Source organism: Aphanomyces astaci, assembly GCF_000520075.1.
Source record: "Aphanomyces astaci strain APO3 unplaced genomic scaffold supercont1.14, whole genome shotgun sequence".
Taxonomy (NCBI): Eukaryota; Oomycota; class Saprolegniomycetes; order Saprolegniales; family Verrucalvaceae; genus Aphanomyces; species Aphanomyces astaci.
In genome coordinates this window covers 469,527-490,990 of record NW_009798277.1, presented here as the reverse complement: position 1 = coordinate 490,990, position 21,464 = coordinate 469,527, and the positions used below count along the sequence as shown (strand labels likewise).

Here is a 21,464-nt window from a genome sequence, read left to right as displayed (position 1 = left end):
GCTTGGCCAGGGAGTTAATAAAACGAAATAGTTTTAGTAAAACAACGCAAGTTTTAGATCAGCCAATGACAGAACGGTGGGGAAGCTTACTTTTACGTCGAGTGCAACTTCGGTTTAGGTTAAACTTTGGATGGTTTTAGGAGCTAAAACAACGGGCAAAATATGTGAAAAGCACAAATATTCGTACGATCTTTACAGTTAGTACAAAGAATAGATTTGGCAAATAATCAGCACAAAAGAGTCCAAATTTTGGGTTAAACGACAATATCGTGCGTGAGCTTCATCTATAAGATGCATTCAAACGATCCGACCATAATTAGTGTGCAGGATGCCACGGTGCCTTATTAGTGTAAGCCACACTAATATAGTGTATGGAAACGGCGTTCTCCGTTGAAGTTGCTCACCATGGCCGCGTTTGTGGAAGAGGTCTTGCTTGCCGTCAGTTGGGTAACTGTCGTAAGTTCCGCAGGCGGCGCGCCGCGGGTTGACCTGTCGTCGTGTACGCTGCAGACACCTCACGGAGAACTTGTCGCTTCGCTCATATTAACGTTACCAGCCCATTTCCATGTGAAGAATGGTCCGACGACATGACTTGCGCCTGCTTGAGCTTCTTCGCGACAAACAACATCCCACTTCCAGTCTTGTATACTTCAATGTCGTTGACTACCACCACATATAATACCATGGTACTCTATCGACGGGAAGCAACGAATGCATATTCGTGGCACCATGGGCGAGATTGAACCAAGTGAGCATGCGATCGAGGCTGCTAGTATGGAGGGAACTTGGGATGGTGAGGAGTAGAAGGATTTGTACGACGACATGTTGATTAGGTGGTTGCTGACGCTGCTAGGCACTGTGCGAACTAGAATGGTGTCCACGAGTATGGCGTCGAACTTGCAGCCAATGCCAACATGGACAGCGTCACAGGAGTGCATGGCATTCCGTGAGCCTACCCGACTTAGTATACTGGGGCCTAGTATGTTAGATATGGCCAGTATTACAGTGTACTGGTGATACTTAACATTCCCAGATTGCATCCCCATCAACGCAACTTTCCGTGATGTCAAGATACATAGGACGAAAGCAGAGAGAGAGTGGTCGAGTTGGTCGTCAAGGGAACGTGTTCGAGGTCGATCAATGCAAGCACTGCGAGATGATGGTAGGTCAAAACTCCCGTGGCACTTGGCATGCGTACAATGCGGTCGACTTCCAGCGAGTACGAAGTGTCCAACGATGTCGCTCGGTCGGTGCACGTCGAGATCATTGATATCACGCCGCAGGACAGGTGTACTATGGAAGGTCCGCGGCGGCGGTGATGGGTTAAGACGACGATCCATTCCCATCGTGGTTGAAAACTCAGAAGTTATGGTACAGATTGTCGGAAACCTGCATAAATGAATACAAATTGCTTTTAAATAATTTTGAATCTGTGCCACAGTTGACTCAAATGTTTTGTCAATGACATTTTAATAAAATGTCGATTGCGGATTTCATTGTGTGATAACATAACCTGTGAAATATAATATCAGTTGAAGTTTTGACCCACGAAGCACACAACCACATCACTTTGGGATTTTCTTGGTGAAATGCACGTTCTAACGGTGCTCGCGACGGCGCTCCTCTCGGGTGTCCATGCATGCACGGTCATTGGAGTCACGCATAAGGCCACTGCAGACGGTTCGTCCCTTCTGGCGCATACAGACGATGCCGGCGGGGGCGCCGCGGACACGCGCTTGATCCGTGTCCCAGCCGCCAACCACGAGCCCGGATCCAAGCGTGCCGTGTACAACTTCTTTGGTGGATATCCCCGCTTGACGACCAAGGATCGGGGCCCGCTCTACTTCCCTGTGGACAACCAGACCCTATCGACGCCGATTGGGTACATTCCGCAGGTCCCCCACACGTTTGCGTACTTTGACCAGGACTATGGCATGATGAACGAGGTGCAGTTGAGCATTGCCGAAAGCACGTGCACCGCCAAGACGGTGGGGTGGTCGAAGGACGTTCCGTACGGGTTCAACCTGTTTGGCATTGCCGAATTGACCAAAGTGGCGCTCGAACGGTGCGATTCGGCGCGGTGTGCCGTGCAGACGATGGGCGACCTGGCCGTCGAGTATGGGTTCTTCAGCGAAGACAGCGGCGACCCCGCGGTAACATCCATCTTCATGTGTGTCCTTCCCTGTCTTCTAACCGTTTCTCCATGATGGTAGAAACCCGGCTACATGGACTCGGCCGAAGCGTTGGCGATCTCTGACAAGTATGGCGAGCTCTGGGTCTTTCACGTGCTCACGGGACCGCACAACGCCAGCGCCGTGTGGGCGGCACAGCGCGTCCCCGACGGCCACGTGACGGCGATCGCGAACTCATTTGTCATTCGCGAGATGAACTTGTCGGACACTTCGACGTTTCTCGCGTCGTCCAACGTCATATCGTTTGCGCAAGACATGGGGTGGCACTCTCCAGGTACAATAGTACAGTTAATATTGTGCTTTTTAGTCTACTTTGCCACTAACTGTTACTTTGTGGAAATCAAAATCGTCCACAAATCGAGCAGTGTAGTGTGATTGGCTAAAAAGAATGAAGGGTGCTATTTTTGATTGGTTAAAAAGAAGGAAGGGTGCTATTTGTGATTGGTTGAAAAGAAATTGAATTTGTCGTGCCGTCAACCAGATATGTACCTCTTAGACTTTGTTTTATATACGATTTCGAAGGTCAAGCGACGATTTTGTTGTGGGAGCAAAGTTTTAGTACACGAGTCAAACAACACAATATTTAGTGTATTTCACCTCAAATTTGGACTTGTGAGTCATTTCGCCAAATGCATTCGAATCCAGATTAGTATATATATAAATGGTTTTTCCAAATAATCGAGTCAAACGTTTGGAGTGGCAGAAATTCGACAGGATAGCGTGATTTGATTGGCTTGGACTGTTGTTTAATCCCTTTAGTCCAGTTTCGAATCGATTTGACAATAGGACATTAGATTTAAATGGGACAATAATGTATTTTGTTTTTGGTTTCGTAGACGACCCGTTTGACTTTGCCAAGGCATATGCATGGGACGACTTGACGACCTTTCCCGGTAAGATCCTGCCGCTGTACGCGGGCCGCCGCCTCTGGCGCATCATGGACACGGTCGCGCCGTCGCTTCAGCTGGACCCCCGCCTGGGCTACCAGGTCAACTTCACCACGTACCCGTTCAGTGTGCCCGTGGACGCCCCCGTGACGCTGTCGCAGCTGGTGCATTTGCTGGGCGATCATTACGAAGGCACGCCTTTTGACATGACGCAAGGCCTGGGTGCCGGTCCGTTTCACGCGCCCATTCGGTACTGTACACTTGATAAAAATGATCCCATGATGAGCTTTGGAGAGTTTTGAATGGTATGACAGGTGAATAATTGTGTGATCATTTGGGATTGGTTGATTTTACCAAAGTTGTTTGACATGTGAACTCACTCTCTATGTGTATATATAATATCAGGATGATAGAATTGGCGTTCTCTTTGGTAGGGATATTTCGATATATATTTGAATATGATTCTATTTGGGTATTATTATTCTATACTTGGATATTATTTTATTTGGATATTATTACATTTGGATGTGTTTCGATGTTTATTTGAATATGATTATATTTGGATATGATTCTATTTGGATATGATTCTATTTGGATATTATTATACTTGGATACTATGGTACTATGATTCGAGACTTGTTTGGACCTTGTTTGATTTTAATATTTTTTGGTTGGATAGGTACGACGGTCCATTTCAAAACATGTCGGGGGGATGGGAGCGTCCGATTGCAATGTTTCGTACAATGTTTTCGTTCATTTTGCAGATCCAGCCACCGGCGGCGCATCTGCCCAGCCATTTGGCCGGCACGGCGTGGTACGCGCAGGACAGTCCCCACGGCTCGGTGTTTTTGCCGTTCTCGTGCGCGCAGTCGAGTTTACCCTTGTCATATGTGACAGGCAACCAATCCGTGTTCAACACCGACTCGGCGTGGTATGTCACGATGACTTATTGTTTATCCTCGCTTGGGATTGGCTACGATGTCACTCGTGCAATGCTCTGATTGGCTAATCTATATTTTGCTCATTGGTTGGTCTGATTGGCTACTCTATCTTTGCTCGTGCAATGCTCTGATTGGCTACTCTATGTTTTGCTCGTTTGTCTGATTGGCTACGAAGTCGCTCATTCGTTGGTCTGATTGGCTAATCTATATATTGGACTAGGCGGGCGTTCAACTTTGTGAACCAGTGGAGCATGCTGCGGTGGGATGTGATCAACGGTCAAGATGTCCAGGAAGTTATGAACAAAACGCAGACCCGCGCGATTGCCGCGCACGCGTCCTGGCTGCGCGATCGGCTGAATGCGACAGAGTTGGAAGCCGCCGCCAACGCCCTGGCGACGGACGTGGTCGCGTCGTGGTGGAAGTTGGCGTGGGTGTTGGTTGGCAAGTACTCTGGCGGGTACATCACGACGGGCGAGAAGCCGGCGCAAATGTTGACGCCAGGCTATAGCAAGGAGTGGCTGGTGCAGACTGAGTTTGCCGGCTGGCCCGGTAAGACGTACATGGACCCGATGGCGCCATATCGGTACCCGCAGCAAAACGACAAGGGCACCAAGTCGAATGCTGTTGAAATCGTCGGATTTATGGTGCTCGGCGCGCTCTTGGCTGTGGGTACGCATTATCTGGTGCAGACCACGCGCCGCGACGGGTACACTTCGTTCGTGTAAACTCTGGGCACTAATAATAAGTTTGACGAGTATTCCTTTTTTCTTGCTTCTTTGGATTCATATTCAAGGCAACCAAGCACATGGTATGAACGATAGAATCCACCTACGGTATAAATGGATATTAAGTTCAAGCTGGAAATCGTGAGATGTATACGAAGTACTTTGAAGTATATTGGAAGTTACCACGTTTACAAGCACCAAGTCGAAATAGTAATAATAATGTTTGTCGAAATGTGAACAACAGAGTTCCATTTGGACGGTGACAGTTCGGAAAATTTTCGATTGATTTATAGGTTTTTCGGATATATATATATATATATTTCAAGTGGCGTTGGTTGCAAGGAAAAAGACAGGGAATTCGATTCGTTGGCAGACATAATTCTCTCGGCCAAATATTAAGACTAACGTTATCAAGTAATTTTATTTACATACTCCGGAGTAGTACATCATTTTTCGTTTAAGTTCAGGCTTTTTCCGGTATATTTCGTCCAATGCACAACTGATTCATGCCTTGTGCGTTAGATATATTTCGTCCTGACCCTGTTGCAGTATATTTCGACTAGTAGTATCCGGTACATTTCACATGTTGTTCAAATATATTTCAAATGATGTTCCATCTATTTCGATTTTAGATGCAAATTAAGTAAATAAACGCGCTGGCTCATCAGGCGCTAACTTCCATGGCATCCAAGTTTTCGGCTAGACCGTAGAACAGCTCGAGCTACAAGGTGTAGGATTGTAGAGGATTCACGTCGACTCATATCTGAGTTCAAAACGCTATGCACCACCCGCGGTTCAAAGCTGCAAACTTGTAAAATGAACTGAATATAAATATACACATACTAACACCAAGTGTTTTACTGGTGAAGAAAGGAAAAGTTACAAATTTTGACTTTGAACCGCCCTAGTCGATACTAAACATGATTAGATCGAGTAAATTCCAATGGTAATATTGTTGCCCAGTACATTACGAAGGACATCTTCATGTGATGGCAACTGTAGAACTGTGTTGTTATGGAGATAGGAGCCTTCTCTGAAGCCTCACCATGAATAACCTATTTAACGCATATTTAAGCTTGAAATTTGTATACTTTAAAGCAGCGTTAAAGGATTCTGCCTCCTGCTAAATCCTGTTTTTATCCTGTCCTTACGTGGAATCAAACGTTAAACATCTACGAAGGAAAAAACCAATGAATTCGTCTCGACAAACTGTCTTGGCACACCATGCTTACAATATTTTCTGAAATTTCATATCAAAATTCACTTGCTTTAAGTATCGAATTGTTCGGTGGTGTATGATGACTTTTGAGACCCACTGAACAACGTGTGAAATATATCGGTCGTAGGTAAAATATATCGGATAATAGTCGAAATATACTGCAACGAAGTATGGTAAGGACGAAATATATCGAATGCTTGGCAAACATAACGCACAACGTGTGAATCAGTTGTGCATTGGAAGAAATATACCGGAAATATCCTGAACTTAACCGAAAAATGGTGTTTAGTACTACGTACTAGTAGTTAATATCCTGTATATGGCCATGAACTACACATGCGACGTGGTGACTGTGGCGCCGATGGCGACGCTGAGCTCCAAAAACACGGGCGCGGCTTGGGTCAGAACCTCGGGCTTGTCGCGGGCGTACGTTTTCACCGCCAGGAGCAGCCGGTCCGTCGCTGAACTAGTACTACTAGTGTCTACGATCGACGCAAACTTGGGGCCAGTGGCACCGCGGGCTTGGGCTGCTTTCGACTGCGCCAAATGCTCTGCGATACGGGCCACTTCCTGCGTGCACATGATGGCTGTCTGGCCAATCACCGCCCGACTCGTGGGCGATGTCACATGGGCCTGCTGCGCAATCAGGTCCTTGGCTTGGACAGTCAGCCGCGCCGCCTGCTCCTCCAGCGCCGCCCGCTGGTTCGGACTCAGCACCATGTCCTTGTTGTTTTGGAGCTGGAGCGTCGCAGCCAGCGCTTTGGACTCGGCGTCCTTCCGCTCCGCCTTCAACGATGCGGCGGCAGCGGCGGCCGCCTGCGCCCGCGCAATGTGTTCGGCTTTCAACTGCTCGGCTTTTTTCAGCTGCAATTCGCGAGCCTACGTCGTTCTTCTGAATATATCTATATATTTGCGAGTACTACATGGGAACGATTGATCATAGGACATATATATATATTATATATATATATTTCAAATATATAGAGCGCTGTGGAAACGGTACCTGGCGTACGGCGTCGGCTTGGACGGCAGTTTGTTGCGCCGTGCTTTGCCGTTGCGCTTCTGCTGCTGTCTTGGCTGTACTCGTAGGTTGCTTGGTCATGTCCACCTTTACCTCCTAACCATATATAATTAACAATATTATTCAAATATTATTTATCATATTTGTATAGTTTGGACACTTGGAGTGAGGTTGTTCAATCTAATGACCAAATCGACCAATCAAAACACAGAATATGAATCAAGTAGCCAATCCAATCCTCGCTTCAACCATTCCACAAAGAATTAGTGTACGACTGAAATTAGTGTGCAGGGTTACACACAAAATTCAGTACAAGCAATCGATCGATCGATTTGGTAAATCAGAACACAAAATCCAAATTTTGGCTGAAAGCACAATATATATATATACAGACATAAATCATACCACCACAACCATATATATATATATATCAGTACGTACCTCCTTTTTGGACTTGTCGGATTTCACACGAAGCAGGGCCGGGATGACCTGGCGTTCAATGTGCTGCTCGACTTTGATGAGCATGTCGACGTTGTTGGTCGTGGCTTTGGCCGGGTCTTGGGCCAGCAACGTCATGATACGCTTCAAGTTCTGCAGAAATACTTTGACTCGTTCCTGGTTCTGAATCGTCTGCTGGGCGGCCGCGCCCGCGGGGGGCTTCTGCGCCGCGATGCGCGTAAACTCGCGTTGGGCGATTTCGAGGTCGTTCCAGTACTTGGCTTTGACTTGCTTGAGCTTTTCGCCGTACGCGTCGGGCGACGGGGCGGCGGATGATGGGATGGCCGTCGTCGTGGCGGCGGCGGCTGGCGGCGGCTATGTCCAGAGTTTGGTGAATCAATCGAAGAAAGAGCACAAGAACCCAATCAACCGGCAGACAATCGATAGATCGACCAATCAAAACCCACAACAAAATTCAAGTGGCCGATCAAGTCCATTCTTTGAGGCCAAGTCAAAATAGTGTGCGACTGAAATTAGTGTAACGCAGGACAATCTCTCCATACAATCGATAGATCGAGTTGGCGAATCAGCGCAAAAGCCCACATTTGGAGTCAACGGCCAAGAACCAACATGTATGGTGCCACGTACGTACCCCCTGCTGTGTGGTGGCTTGGAGTCGAGACAGAGCTCGCGCTCGAGCTTGGGCGGCCGCGGCGGCGTCGGCATGGGCGGCGGGTACCTGCACGGCGGCTCCTCCTGCGGGTGTGAGCTTGGACGTGAGGATCTGCTGGTGGCGCCGCATGAGCTCGTCTGTCTTGGCTTTGTGTTCGTGGGCAAGCTTATTTTGTGCGACAAGGTGCTGCTGCTGCAACTGCGTCAGCTGGAGGCGGCGCAGGTCCGGGGGGGTGTCCTGCGTCGAGTGCAAGTTGGCCAGGTGGTTTTGCTCGAGCAGCTGGGCCTGACGTAGCCGCTGCAGTTCGTTGTGCTGGGTTGTCAACACAGCTTGCTTTTGCTGCTGAAACTGCTGCTGTAGTTGGTGCAGCACTTGGGTGTGGCCGGCCTACAACCACATGAGAAAATGCCAAAGAGCTATTGTGCTTTCGAGTAAAATTTCATTGTGTTGTGGCAAAGTGGTTTCTCGTTGGAATTTAAATCGATTTGATTGGCTACTTCAGATGAGCTCAAAATTATTAGCCAATCAAAACCTTCTCAATGAAATTGAACCAATCAGATCGATTGTGGATCGGTTTGATCAGGCGAATATTCGATTGCACCCTTCCTCTACCCAAATTTGTATCAAATCGACAATATATATTGTCGATTATTCGACATATTGGACTGACTGGGGGGGTGTTCATTGACCAGAATATCCAAATATATACAAGCGATATATCGACCAATCAAAACCTAGATCAAGAATCAAGTAGCCAATCAAACTCTCACTTCAACCATGCAAATAGTGTGTGACTTCAACTCGTGTGGACACTTGACATTCACTATATACAAAAGTCAAGACAAAGAATCAATAGATATTTGCCGAACATTCAGCATAAAAGTCCAAAGTTGGGGGAAAAGGACAATATCTATATATATACCATGGGCGGAGTGGGTACGGACACCGGCGCCGCCGCCGCCGCCGCCGCGCGTGCCGTCGCCAGCTGCTGCTGCTGCTGCTGCCGAGCCAGGTTGAGTGCATGCAGACGCTGTTGTTCCTGGAGCTGCTGCTTGTCCGCCGCCGCTTTCGCCTGTGCGGCGGCTTGGGCCTGAGCTTGAGCTTGAGCCTGCTGCTGTCGAGCGTGGTTCAACGCAGCCAGTTGGTGCTGCTCTTGTTGCTTCTTCAGCATCTCTGCCTGCTGCATGAGCATCGCTTGGTTGAATTGCATGGAGTTTGCTCCCATTTGGGACGAGTACTGGGCTTGCGTTTGGATAGATGGCGCCTGTTGATGCTGCTGCTGATGGGGAATCGAAGGTGCAGACGACACTTGTTGTGGCGCGGCTGGCAGGGGTGGCGCGACTGTCCCCGGCTGGGGTTTCTTCTTCAACGCCGCCACCTTCTTCTCCAGTTTTGTCCAGTATGTCGCCTATATCCTCCACATTCGTAAGTCTTCACGATGGATGCGGCATGCAATATCTACCTTGTCCACGGACTGCGTCCACAGCGTCAGTTCAAACTTGGCCGCGGACTGCCACACCTTTTGCCGGTCGTTCTCACCCGACAGTCGAAGCAGTTCGATGTACCTACGCATGCATGCATCAAGACCATGTCCCATGCACGTGAATGACGTTGCTACATTTCCGTGATCTTTCCCTTGCGCATGTCCTCTGTGACTTCCAGCCGCCATCCCGCCGGTGCCGCCGCGTTCATCGGTGTCGGAACAATCGACCAAAACACAAAAAACCCTTGTTCTCAAAGGAGTGTGGAGTTTTAAAAGGTTTTAAAATGATAATTCATGGTTTTTGCATCAATTTCAAATCGATATCGCTTCATATTTAAAAAACGACATACTTGCAAAATTCTATTTCCTAGAAGGTAAATGTCTTGGATACTCTATACGGCCACCACCACCACGGAATAAAAATCGAGTTTGTACATTTAAAACTACATTTCCAACGAACACAAATACTTGAGGATGGCGTATTGGCCGAGCTGTTCCGCCACACTCTTGGCATGCTTGATGTCCCCTTCGTTGCGATGGGTGACGAGGAACTTCACGACACTCAAATGTCCTCGTCTCGTCGCTTCTTCCAGTGCCTTCTCCGTGCATCCCTCGGAGCGATGTGTGTGGAGGTACTCGACGACGTCCACGTGTCCGTTCTTGGCGGCTTCGTCCATGGCGTATGTCGTACAACCTTCGGTTCGATGGGAGTCTAGGAATCGAACGACATTGAAATGTCCCCGCGCCGCCGCGTTGTTCATGGCGTAGATCGTGCATCCTTCCGTGCGTTCCGCGTGAAGGTACTCGAGTACATGCATGTGTCCGTTGAGCGCGGCAAAATCCATCGCGTCTTCCGAACACCCCTCGGCGCGGTTTCGATGCAAAAAGTCCACGACGTCGAGGTGGCCGTTCTTCGCGGCCACGTTCATCGCCGCGTACGTGCATCCTTCTCGGCGATGGGTGTGGAGGAACTGGATAATCGCCAAATGACCGTGCTCGGCGGCGTAATCGATCGCTTCGGACGTACACCCTTCGGACCGATTGTTGTGTAGAAAGTACAGGACGTCGGCATGCCCATAGCACGCCGCGCAGATCATCGCTTGGTTCGTGCATGGAAATTGCTGCGAGTGAAAGTACTTGACAATGTTCAGGCGGCCATATCGTGCTGCGCAATCCATCGCCCGTGGCGTGAGGTACCGCCGGCCACGGCACGCCAACCACCGCTTCACTAGGGGAAGGTCGTCTTCCAAAATCGAAATGTGAAGGAGAAATCGAGGGTCCCGACCAAGCCAGTTGATGCCAAGATCGAAGCCACCGGACACCTTTAGCTTCGACGACGTTCCTAAGATGGCAGCGTATCGTGGTGGCAACAGATAATCGCTGAACTCGCGGTGCATTGCCTTCCACTCCTCCACGCGTGGCATGAGGTCTCCGAAGAATCCATCTTGGTAGACAAACATCATGTGTAGAAGCGTCTTGTTCGTCAAGACCGACTGAACCACATCATACCGCGTCAGGTTCGACGGCGCCGATACCACCGCCGCCGCATTGTACTCCGCCATGGGCTTCGAATTCGAGTTCCACCTTGCAGTCGCATCCGGATATTAGTTTCCAGAGAAACATATCCGGACCAAGGATACATTTATAGGGGTTTCCCCCTTTGAAACTGCCAAATTTCAAACGACAAAGAATAGCGAAGTGCACATCAAGATTGCGATCCTAACGGTAGCATGTGCCTTCATGATGCATCGCGGCATGGAGCGTCCGAAGGAGCCTTGCATATGTTGCACAATGTCCATAACTACTGCACGACTAAGACACGATCTCAAGGGTAGGTCGTCGTGTTGTTAAAAATGGGAATGATACACTGTGTCCCCGCTTAGTTTCCGCCCTTCTTCTTGCCCTTCTTCTTCTTCTTCTTGGACTTGGGGGCATCGGATGGTCCATCGTCGTCGTCCTTGCCGGAATCGCCTTGGCCTTCCGCCGCGTCCTCCTTGATCGCTTCCACAGCCGCCGCCACAGGTTCTTCGACTTCCACCGGGGTCGGCTCAGGCACCTCCGCCGCAATCACAGGTTCTTCGACCGCCGCAACCACAGGTTCTTCGACCACAGATTCTTCTTCGACCGCCGCGACCACGGGTTCGTCGACCGCCACCTCTTGCACGGGTACTTCGACCTCCACGACTTCCACAGGGGTGGGTTCAGGCGCCACCACCGCTACTTCCACCGACGACTTGCGGGAGACGGGCTTCTTGGGCGAGTCAATCGACGACGCCTTGCGAGACGGCGCCTTGTTGGAGGACTGGTCATCCATCACAACGTACTCGTTGGGCTCGGCCGATCCGGCAGATGACTTGCGGGAGGTGGCCTTCTTAGGCGAAGGGGTCACCGCTTCCACAGACGCCTTGCGCGAGACGGACTTTTTGGGCGACGGCACGACTTGAGCGGCGGCAACCTCTTCGTCGACGGACGCGACAGGGATATCCGACGCCGCCGACGACTTGCGCGAAAGGGGCTTCTTGGGGGAAGCAGCGGCCTTAGAGGAAGGGACGCTGTCCACAGAGGATTTGCGTGACACTGCCTTCTTGGGCGAGGGGGCGGCAAGTTCAATGGATGCCTTTCTCGAAGGTGCCTTCACTTCTTCGACGGCAGCGACGACAGCAGCCACTTCGGGAACAACTTCGGCGACCACTGCAGGGACGGCAACCACTTGAGCCTTCTTGGGGGTTTCTGGCTTGGCGACGGAGGCAGCGATGGTGGTAGGCGTGGGGACCTTGGCGGCAACTTCAACGACCGCCTTGACAACAGCAGCAGATTGTTGCTTCTTTGGGGAAGGGCTCTTGGCGGGGAGTTCAGGGGCCACGTATGGCGCGTTCAACGTGAGGTCCTTGGGCGCCTCACGGGCACTCACTTCTCTACACGCGGTCCCAACATACACAAGATGAGAGGCATGACACATATGACACATTGAGTGCACGCACGTACTTGGATCCTTTGGGGAGGAGGTGCTCCTTGGCTTCAAAGCCGCCTTCGTCTTCCTTGGAGAAGCAGCAGCCCATCGTAATACAATATCCCAGCCGTATCAACTCCAATCAATTTCACTTCGAAAATCTTTCCTGGGTGAAGTCACCACCGGGCAATATCCTACCGTACAGGTCCAACTTAACCAGTCCAGGTTCGTAGCATACAAACACCAAGTGCCTTTTATGCGAGAGCCATTTGTGACAATAAGTACTGCCGATTCATTGGGAATTTGGGGCCGGTTCCCAACTGTCTGTTTGTATGGCAATGACAAAACTAATTTGATTCGTTAAAAATAGCCCATTCTATCCAATCAAGCAATTCTTTGTGTAAAGAAACCGAAACATACTGTCATGGGACCGGATTCCTGTTTATCTAGGGAATTTCAAATACCTTAAATAGTAGAACAACAAGGAAATTCCCAAATATCTTGAAGATTGTATATTATCGTAGGTGATATTGGATGTGATGTTATGTGTGTAAGGTATTTGGGAAATATATGTCTCCTTTCTCCCTACCGAGAAATAACTTATTTAGGGTTGGTTTGAATCGTTTGACGAATAAAACACGTTGTTTCGGCGAATCAGGTTGAAGTGACAAGCTGCAGCGATCTTTGCCAGGATGCTGTCGGCAATCACGGTGGTTCATGTCGTTGTCCTTGCATGCTGCGTGCAGCTTGCATATGCGTCGTGGACAGGAGGTACTAATGTACTTTACCAGCCCGACGACATCTCCCTCAGCGAGATTGACTCGTGCCGCGCCGATTCACCGCTTCTGCTACTTGAACAGCAGCTTCCTCCACCCACGTATAACGTGTCCTTGTACCTGGGCAAGGACATCTCGTTCAACGAGTTCGTGTCTGCGAAGCCAGTGTTGTTCAATGTCCTATCAACCTTGACGTTGAGACCGCAGGCCAGCATCGACGTCATGGAGGTGCATACATCCGGCGCTGACGCTGACGCGCCGAGCACTGTCATGATCGATCTGCAATTCACCCTGGACGCCAAGTGGCGCTGCATCTCCGGTACGACATCCAGTGTGGTCGGGGAGATTCATGGCGGGTCGTCCGCCACCGACGCCCTCGTTGCATGCGTCACAGCCTTCCCCGTACGGCAAATCTTTCCATCGTACATTGAATTCGAGATCATATCCGTCAAATGTATAGGTCACATGCTTGTCCCCTTGCCAAGTCGAACAGGCCATGCCGTTGTCCGTGGAAAGCCAACGCGACGCCCTGTGGACCGCGTTGCACTCGTCCGCGGCATCAACTTCGCCCAACAACAGCTCGCCTCTATCTCTCGCCAGTCTCAAGCAGGCAGCGCACTTGTTCCCTTCGGCTAACGCCTCCGATCCCATCACAGTGCATGCGACGCTGCCTATTTCCTTCCCCCCGTTCCTGCGTCACCCGTACGTGACACTGCGTCTCACAGCCACGTGCCGACCAGACATCGCCGTTCTCCGCAGCTCCGCTCGCCAGTGCAATGGCATCGACGCGCAACACGTGGCGTTCGCCCTTCTCGAAACGTTCCACGGCCACGTACCCCTCCGCCCCCATACGTTTCGAGTGACGTTGACGGCTTCGTTGTCGGAGGTGGCGGTGGACTTTGCGGCGGCCACTGCGCGCACGCGCTCCGTCATAAATCAGTTTCTTCAACAAGCCATGTCCCCCCTCCGCTCCCACCTGTCCCTCTCCAACGTACGAATCAAATGTTTCTATTTTGTACTACTAGTACTACTATTGGAGTACTACGTACTAGTGCTCGGTGTACTGTACCTACCTATTTACGTACTAAAGTACAAGTACCTAGTCCTATTAGTACTGTATCTACCTATTTTCGTACCAAAGTACCTAGTCCTATTGGTACTTGATGTACTGTATCTACTACCTAAGTACGTACTAACACTGTAAAGTACACCGCATTACTATGTATAGTGTACCTCATTACTATTTGTAGTCCTATCTATACATGCCTACGTGGATTGTTTCGTCTTCTCGTTCCAACGACAGACGTACAGTAGCTCAAAAAAGCTGCAGCGGTTAGCGTGTTAACTATGATATCGTGTTTGCCTGTGAATAAATATATATATATAATTGGTGTGTGTTTACAGCCTTGGACTAGTCGTTATGGATGTGACTGATGAAGGGAATGCTGATATTTTTTGCTGCAGCCAACGATGACTCTGTTGGCCATGTCGATGGATCCGTTAAGTTCTTGGCAGCCATCTCCCCTGCCACCAAGTGCTCGACCAACTTGGCCATGCTTTCTCAATGTGACTCTGGGATGCGCGTGGAATGCATCGACGTGGACCCGCGGGATGCCGTTCCTCATGGAAGCGTTTGAGTTTGCATCGCTGCCTGCGCTGCTTCGATTGTATGTACATACTAACCCCCTTCCATTAGTATTTGCAACTAACGAGTAGATATATACTAAATACACGGACTGACGTGCATTGAAATTAGACACCCGACGTCTCGGTTGCCGCTGTATGTGAAGGTCCCACCGCCGTCCGGTTTCCCATTGTTGGCTAACACGACTAGAACCAGGTACAGGACATCCATCCACCATACCCGACATGGTTGAACAAGGATATCTACATTTTTATATACTAGTACACATGCCAAGGATATATATATATATATTTGGTGGTAACAAAGATATCTCCATACTTCATATTTAAGCCAAAGCCAAGGATATATATATGGTCACGAACTCGACATGTGCTTCTGGTTGGCTATGATTTTGGCAAACTTATATGTCTGGTAACATTTAAAAAACAATAGTATTCCTGTTTCTGGCCAAATGGGATAAATAAATAAAAATGCCATTTTCAAAACGGAGGGAACACAAGTTCATGTAACGTAAAAAACCAATTTAAGATAACTTTTTTGGAGGCGTCGGAGTAGAATGGACATAACTTTTGAGTCCGTTACGATATTTGAGTTTTCAATAGTGATTCCAATAGACAAGACGCGCCTCTTTGACTTCATAATCAAACTATCAGTTTAGGCGATGAACTTCACAGGTAAATTTGTTACTTTCTAAGCATTTGTACTCACATTTTGATAACCAATTTAGGATAACTTTTTTTATCTTAAAGTATGTATGTGTCTGAGCATTGAAATTCTGTGTTTAGGGTAAGCGGTTACAACAGGTTGCATATAATTTATACAAAGGTACTGTTTTATAGAGTTAAATTTCTGTTGTGGATGGATGTCCACCGAGTTTAACACTCGACAAAATCTCAGATCCAACCCAATGTGGCCCGTGTCGACTAGGGAACTTCAACCCAATCTTGAATGACTATTACCAATGGCTTCTACGCCGTTTTTGCATTGCATTCACGTGACGGAATGGCCAGCATTATATGATAGAGGTTTTGACACGAACAAATAACGAGGTGTGGTTGGGCAATACAAAGTTATCCTAAATTGGTTATATCTTAAATTGGTTTTTTACGTTAGTAACAATAATATTGAATCTTCTCAACGAGTAAATAAATCCCACTTGGAAAATGATTGAATTATATCGGTTAAACCAAGCAACCAAGACAGGTTTTGATTCATATCCGATGGAATGAATTTGGCTCCAACATGACGTTTTGGGCCAGCTGAATATTAAAATACTATATTTCAGGGTACCACATGGCTGGCCGCCAGACTTCTACTACGCATTATTCATATATGACCATATATATATAATATATATATATATATGACCATATATATATATAATATATATATATATATATATATGACCATATATATAATATATATATATACACGTGTGTAGAACGCTGTTGTTTCCTCTGGAGGATGTCGTGGAGATGCAAGTAGAAGTGACGACGATGGTCGAGATGAGCACGCAGCTGGGGCTGGTCGAGTCGCCGCTGTCGTGTGCGTCGGCGCCTCAACTCACGCTGGTGCCGTCCCCAGCGGTGGTGTGTATACTAGATACTTGGAGCATTTTCTCTATTCTTTTTAAATGACTTGGAGATGGATCACCTCCCCTGTGATGTTTGCGCAAGGAATAATATAATTTTTGTATTTTATTCAAATCTATTTAAAAAATTGAATTTGTTTTATATTCAAAGTAATTGGAACCATTTTTATGGTTGTGATGGTCTGGATTCAACAGATTTCGAATTTATAAACACCAATAGCGCATATTTTGCCAAATACGTACAGTATCCGAAATAATAAATCTATTGACTTTCATTTTTATATATATTTTTGGAGAAATGTGTGGTATTTGTTTTGGCAATATATGTTGTATATTCTCCACGTATTGAATTGAATCATGTGTTGCCCATTTGTTCGAAATTGCCAAAATATCAACTTTTTTTGCCTATTTTTACACATTTTCTTGGAAATGACTAGGGAGACAGTGCGGTCGTGGCGTTGGTGTACGTGGAGGTGCAAGTGCCGACGTTCGACTCGTTTTTAGCCCATTGGGTCCATCTAGCAGTCGTCTCGACGCTCGAGTACATTGGCCTGTCGTACGTATATATATATATATATATATATGCATGTTATCAACAATAACAACAATGTTAATGTCGGCGACGGACGGGCGAGGGGTAAAACAGGATGATGAGTGTGAATCGCAGTGATTGGGTGATGCGAGCTATATATATATATATATATTTGTAGGAATATTTTGATTAATGAAATGTTGAAATATATGGATGTCCTTGTAGCGCCGACGACATTCAGTTGATTCAAGTGGATGTGCTCAACGATGTGCTCAACGCTACGACGGTCCAAGTCTCTTTCGACGTCTCGTGTGTGACCCAAGCTCAAGTCGATGGTATTTTAAATTATCTTTGTCAAACTAGATGTATATATATTATAATTCATATATTTGTATATATATATACAGTTGAACAAAGATGTCTACGTATTTATGTAAATGCCAAGGTTATATACGTCATTCGCTATATATTATATATTCATATATTTATATATTTATATATATATACATACAGTTGAACAAAGATGTCAACGTATTTATGTAAATGCCAAGGTTATGTATGTCCTTGGTTTTTGGCTTAAATATTAATTATGTTATCTTGTTTTCAACCATATATATATATATATATCCTTGGCATTTGAATAAATACGTAGACATCTTTGTTCAACCGTATGTTATATATATGTATATATATATATATATGCTTGCCATTAATATAAATATGTAAATACCTTTGTGTAACCATATATATATATTTCCTTGGCGTTTATATAAATATGTAAATATTTTTGTTCACCCATATATACGAATAAATGTTTCATCAGTATTTATATCTATACGTCGCTATCTTGGCTCAACGATAAGTATGCATTCACATATTTCCTAGTATGCATTTAGACATATGTAGATATCTTTTTTTCGACCATATATAAATTATGGGTGAGTTTGGATGTCAAGAAAGGCCAAAATCTTCGATATTTTGGCAATTTCGAACAAATTAGCAAAAAGTGCAAAATTCTATGTCTGGTTCTAAACTTTGGAGAATTCAACATTTGCCAAATATCACATTTGCGCCAAAAAATATTATAAACAAGCGGTTTAAGGGACTTTTATTTTTCTCACAAAGTTGGCAACAGCCTGAAAATCCGATTGATCCAGACAGTTCCAAATGCATGACAACCATAGTCTTCGAATGACTTGAACAAATATATTGTCGAAATTTAAATTGGACAAAAAGTGGAGGGTGGGTGTAATCCAGACATTTATATATGTATCCTTGGCATGTATATATATATATATATCTCCTTGGCATGTACATATATATATATATCTCCTTGGCATGTATATATTATATATATATATATTTCGACAACATAACTTATGTATGGCGTACTGTATAGGTGTTGGCGTATTGCTGTCGTCACCGCGGTGGTTGATTCAATTGGAGAGATGGGTATTGACGCCCCATATCAACACTTCGGAAGTCCGCTGGCTCGTGTCGCCGCCGCCGCCGCCGTCCATTTCGTTGCCGCCATCCGATACATTTGGATGCGACGTGCACACGACCTTCTTCCGCCGCCCTCTGAAAAAGTCAGAGTATTTGGCTCTGACATCCGATAGTAACGACGTGGCGCGTCCGTCCGTACATATTCAGCTCTCGGCGCCAGATTTTGCCCAAAATGCCTTCTACCTCGGTTTGTCTATCTTTTATATATACATATATATATTCGTCGGTGCATGATATTATTATAGCGTCGTTGTTGGGAGTTTGCATAGTATTTATAACGCACACGAGATGATTTTTATGATCAAAACGAAGCGATACAAGTACTGGGTGTTGTTTTGCATTGGATGTGAAAGGGTATCGTGTTGCTGTTGAGATCTATTTCTTTAATATATATTTATTTAGATATTTATTATATATATATATATATGGACATGGATTGTGCATCGTGTTTGATCGTAATATGGTGCTTTCAACCAATTTTTGTGCTGATTTACGTACTCCATCGATCGATTTCTTGTTTTGAATTTTGTGTGTAAAACGTGTCGCCCTGCACACTAATTTCATTCTCACACTAATTTGATGTGAAATGGTCCAAGAGTGGATTTTGATTGGCTACTTGATTCAAGTTTTGTGTTTTGATTGGTCGATGCTCGATTGTCTACCGATTTGGTCCATTCAATATTGAGCACCAATATCAAATCGACTTGACAATATATATATATATATAATGCATTCTGGATCTTCACTTATGGTGTATGTAGATCACATGACGTATCACAGCCCCGTGCACATGTACTTGAACGACGTTGACCCTGTCGCACCGATCGTGTCGGCGGCGGCCACTTCTTTCTGGACATTTTACACTCCCTTGGGGGTATTCGACTCACTCCAACTGTGTCTGCATCTTCACCAAGTGTACTCATCAGCCAATACAACGCCCGTCACTCTGTGCGTCAACAGTGTCGCAGACGCCCAAGCCATCCAGGTCTCTGTGAACGTCCGGCCTCCCCACAGTATCGCAGCCACGTACCAACTCGTGGGGCTCTCCACGGTCGTGCTAACCTTGCGGAACCCCCCAGCCATCCCCACCAACCAACTTGTACCTGTCCATCGTACGTGGTGAAAAATATCACAAATTTATGTTTTACTGTATCTCATGGGGTTGGTTGGCGTAGCCGTGTGCGTGGCGTGCCAAGAACACTTTGAACGATGTCGCAACCAACGCATCTGTCGAGATCTGGTCATGCAATGCCTCCATGCGCACATCTCAACCAGCGGCGGCGGCGGCGGCGGGCCGTCTGTGCCCTATGGCTCGTCGTACTTTGAGGAGCTGGCAGCCGATCCGTCATTCATTGGTGTGTCGATCCAACCTGAGCTCGACACGTGTTTGCAAGCGTCGCTCGAGACGGTACTTGTGTGTGTGTGTGCATGCTATGTTAGTTACGATATATATTTTACCCTATTTTGCAACGAATTATATATATATATATATATATATATATATATATATATATATAGGTATGTTCCACAATCTATATTTATATTTTTTCAACAAATGATATGTATAAAAATAATATGTTTGATGCACCAAGAGGGATCTGCTTTTGTTGTAAATTGTCTATATAGAACTATTCTGTTTCAACAAATTATGTATATATATATATATATATATACAAGACCTATTCTATTTCAACAAATTATTGATATATATATATATATATCATGGAAGATCTATATATCGATGGGAATGCAGTGTCGCAGACCTTGTGAGTGAGAGAGAGAGATAATATGATGGACATTAGGCAGCGAATGCATCCATGGCGGTGGACTACGTTGGCAATGCATATGACCAAGATAAGAGTGCGATGACAAGGGAAGTGTATGCCGCGTGGGGGGTATACGTCCGTGGTCTCCAGTGTATAGCTGTGAACCAGTGTCCAATGGGAACCCTCGCATTGCCCGTACGTTTGTACTTCATATGTTTCTATAGTACATGTATACATGTACTATACTACTAAATATAATCACTACGAGTATATATATATATATATATATACTCGTAGTGATTATTTTTTACGATCGATGTCAAGCCACATACATCTCTCTGTCTCTTGCTTGGTCATATATAGAGCTCTATACTATGGTATTGAAAGTGCATACTAGTAGTACACAAGTAAATATATATATATATATATTTAAAATATATATTATACTAATTTTTTTATGGTACGTACTACGTAGCAAACCACGTCGATATATCCGAGCCTCGAGTTATATCCATCCATTGTCCAAGATATACTGTCAAATGTGCAGCTGCCCACGACCGTCCACTTCAAATCGCCGTGGACATCCGAAACCACCCCATTCTCGCTGCTTTCAACTGCAACGCAAAACGACTTGATCGCGTTTATCTTGTCTACGGTATACTATACAAAAGCCAAGAAACCAACCTATATCACCAAGTATCATATCTTGGTGGTTTTCATTCCTCTTGAGCTAGTATTACGCTGACTCGGAGGTCGTGCCGACACTTGAGCTTGGATTTTACCCTGGGAATAATACCTCACCGATTACGACCTCGGTGGTGCTATCATATACATTATCTCCGTGTCAGCCCCCGCCCCCGACGCTTCTGCAGGCCACGCGCATCATATCCACGCCAGCCAACACCGTCATCGTACCCACAACGTCGTGGCCAAAAGCTGCCGCCGACTCGGCTCATTCTCGTACGTACTTTGGTCCGTATTCCATGTATTTTGGTGAATTTTAATATATATATATATTTTTTATTTTATAAATTGTAATATATATATTATTTTATAAATTGTAATATATATATTATTTTATAAATTGTAATATATATATTATTTTATAAATTGTAATAT

The 21,464-nt window shown here is 46.2% G+C and overlaps 5 protein-coding genes across 7 annotated transcripts in view; 2 read left to right on the top strand and 3 right to left on the bottom strand.

Moving 5' to 3' along the window:
* Nucleotides 1–1,570: 1,570 nt before the first annotated feature.
* H257_06947 (hypothetical protein) lies at nucleotides 1,571–4,776 on the top strand. The gene is made up of 5 exons (XM_009832334.1): nucleotides 1,571–2,153; nucleotides 2,214–2,466; nucleotides 3,029–3,329; nucleotides 3,759–4,010; nucleotides 4,241–4,776. Exons 1-5 carry the CDS (start codon nucleotides 1,590–1,592, stop codon nucleotides 4,743–4,745), a joined length of 1,875 nt encoding a protein of 624 aa, XP_009830636.1. The 5' UTR covers nucleotides 1,571–1,589; the 3' UTR covers nucleotides 4,746–4,776.
* Nucleotides 4,777–6,198: 1,422 nt separating this feature from the next.
* H257_06946 (hypothetical protein) lies at nucleotides 6,199–9,807 on the bottom strand. The gene is made up of 7 exons (XM_009832333.1): nucleotides 9,715–9,807; nucleotides 9,559–9,661; nucleotides 9,019–9,504; nucleotides 8,076–8,483; nucleotides 7,427–7,798; nucleotides 6,968–7,081; nucleotides 6,199–6,843 (listed from the first exon to the last, which is right to left on the bottom strand). Exons 1-7 carry the CDS (start codon nucleotides 9,786–9,788, stop codon nucleotides 6,295–6,297), a joined length of 2,106 nt encoding a protein of 701 aa, XP_009830635.1. The 5' UTR covers nucleotides 9,789–9,807; the 3' UTR covers nucleotides 6,199–6,294.
* Nucleotides 9,808–9,982: 175 nt separating this feature from the next.
* On the bottom strand, nucleotides 9,983–11,156 carry H257_06945 (hypothetical protein). Its single transcript, XM_009832332.1, has one exon. The coding sequence runs from the start codon at nucleotides 11,139–11,141 to the stop codon at nucleotides 10,023–10,025; it is 1,119 nt and encodes a 372-aa protein (XP_009830634.1). The 5' UTR covers nucleotides 11,142–11,156; the 3' UTR covers nucleotides 9,983–10,022.
* A 116-nt stretch (nucleotides 11,157–11,272) lies between these two features.
* Nucleotides 11,273–12,741, bottom strand: H257_06944 (hypothetical protein). Its single transcript, XM_009832331.1, has 2 exons — nucleotides 12,565–12,741; nucleotides 11,273–12,494 (listed from the first exon to the last, which is right to left on the bottom strand). The coding sequence occupies exons 1-2, from the start codon at nucleotides 12,636–12,638 to the stop codon at nucleotides 11,459–11,461; spliced, it is 1,110 nt and encodes a 369-aa protein (XP_009830633.1). The 5' UTR covers nucleotides 12,639–12,741; the 3' UTR covers nucleotides 11,273–11,458.
* A 445-nt stretch (nucleotides 12,742–13,186) lies between these two features.
* Nucleotides 13,187–21,464, top strand: part of H257_06943 (hypothetical protein) — a 13,947-nt gene continuing 5,669 nt past the window's right edge. The window contains exons 1-13 of one of the 3 annotated variants that reach the window (XM_009832328.1): nucleotides 13,187–13,707; nucleotides 13,766–14,296; nucleotides 14,770–14,972; nucleotides 15,062–15,145; nucleotides 16,392–16,539; nucleotides 16,979–17,097; nucleotides 17,299–17,408; nucleotides 18,473–18,766; nucleotides 19,341–19,691; nucleotides 19,755–19,987; nucleotides 20,382–20,540; nucleotides 20,821–21,000; nucleotides 21,080–21,305. In XM_009832328.1, the coding sequence (XP_009830630.1) occupies nucleotides 13,222–13,707; nucleotides 13,766–14,296; nucleotides 14,770–14,972; nucleotides 15,062–15,145; nucleotides 16,392–16,539; nucleotides 16,979–17,097; nucleotides 17,299–17,408; nucleotides 18,473–18,766; nucleotides 19,341–19,691; nucleotides 19,755–19,987; nucleotides 20,382–20,540; nucleotides 20,821–21,000; nucleotides 21,080–21,305 (3,124 nt within the window). In that variant the 5' untranslated portion in view covers nucleotides 13,187–13,221. Of the gene's footprint in view, nucleotides 13,708–13,765; nucleotides 14,297–14,706; nucleotides 14,973–15,061; nucleotides 15,146–15,740; nucleotides 15,776–16,391; nucleotides 16,540–16,978; nucleotides 17,098–17,298; nucleotides 17,409–18,472; nucleotides 18,767–19,340; nucleotides 19,692–19,754; nucleotides 19,988–20,381; nucleotides 20,541–20,820; nucleotides 21,001–21,079; nucleotides 21,306–21,464 lie in introns of those variants that run through there. The other 2 variants (XM_009832329.1, XM_009832330.1) reach the window with 2 other exon arrangements.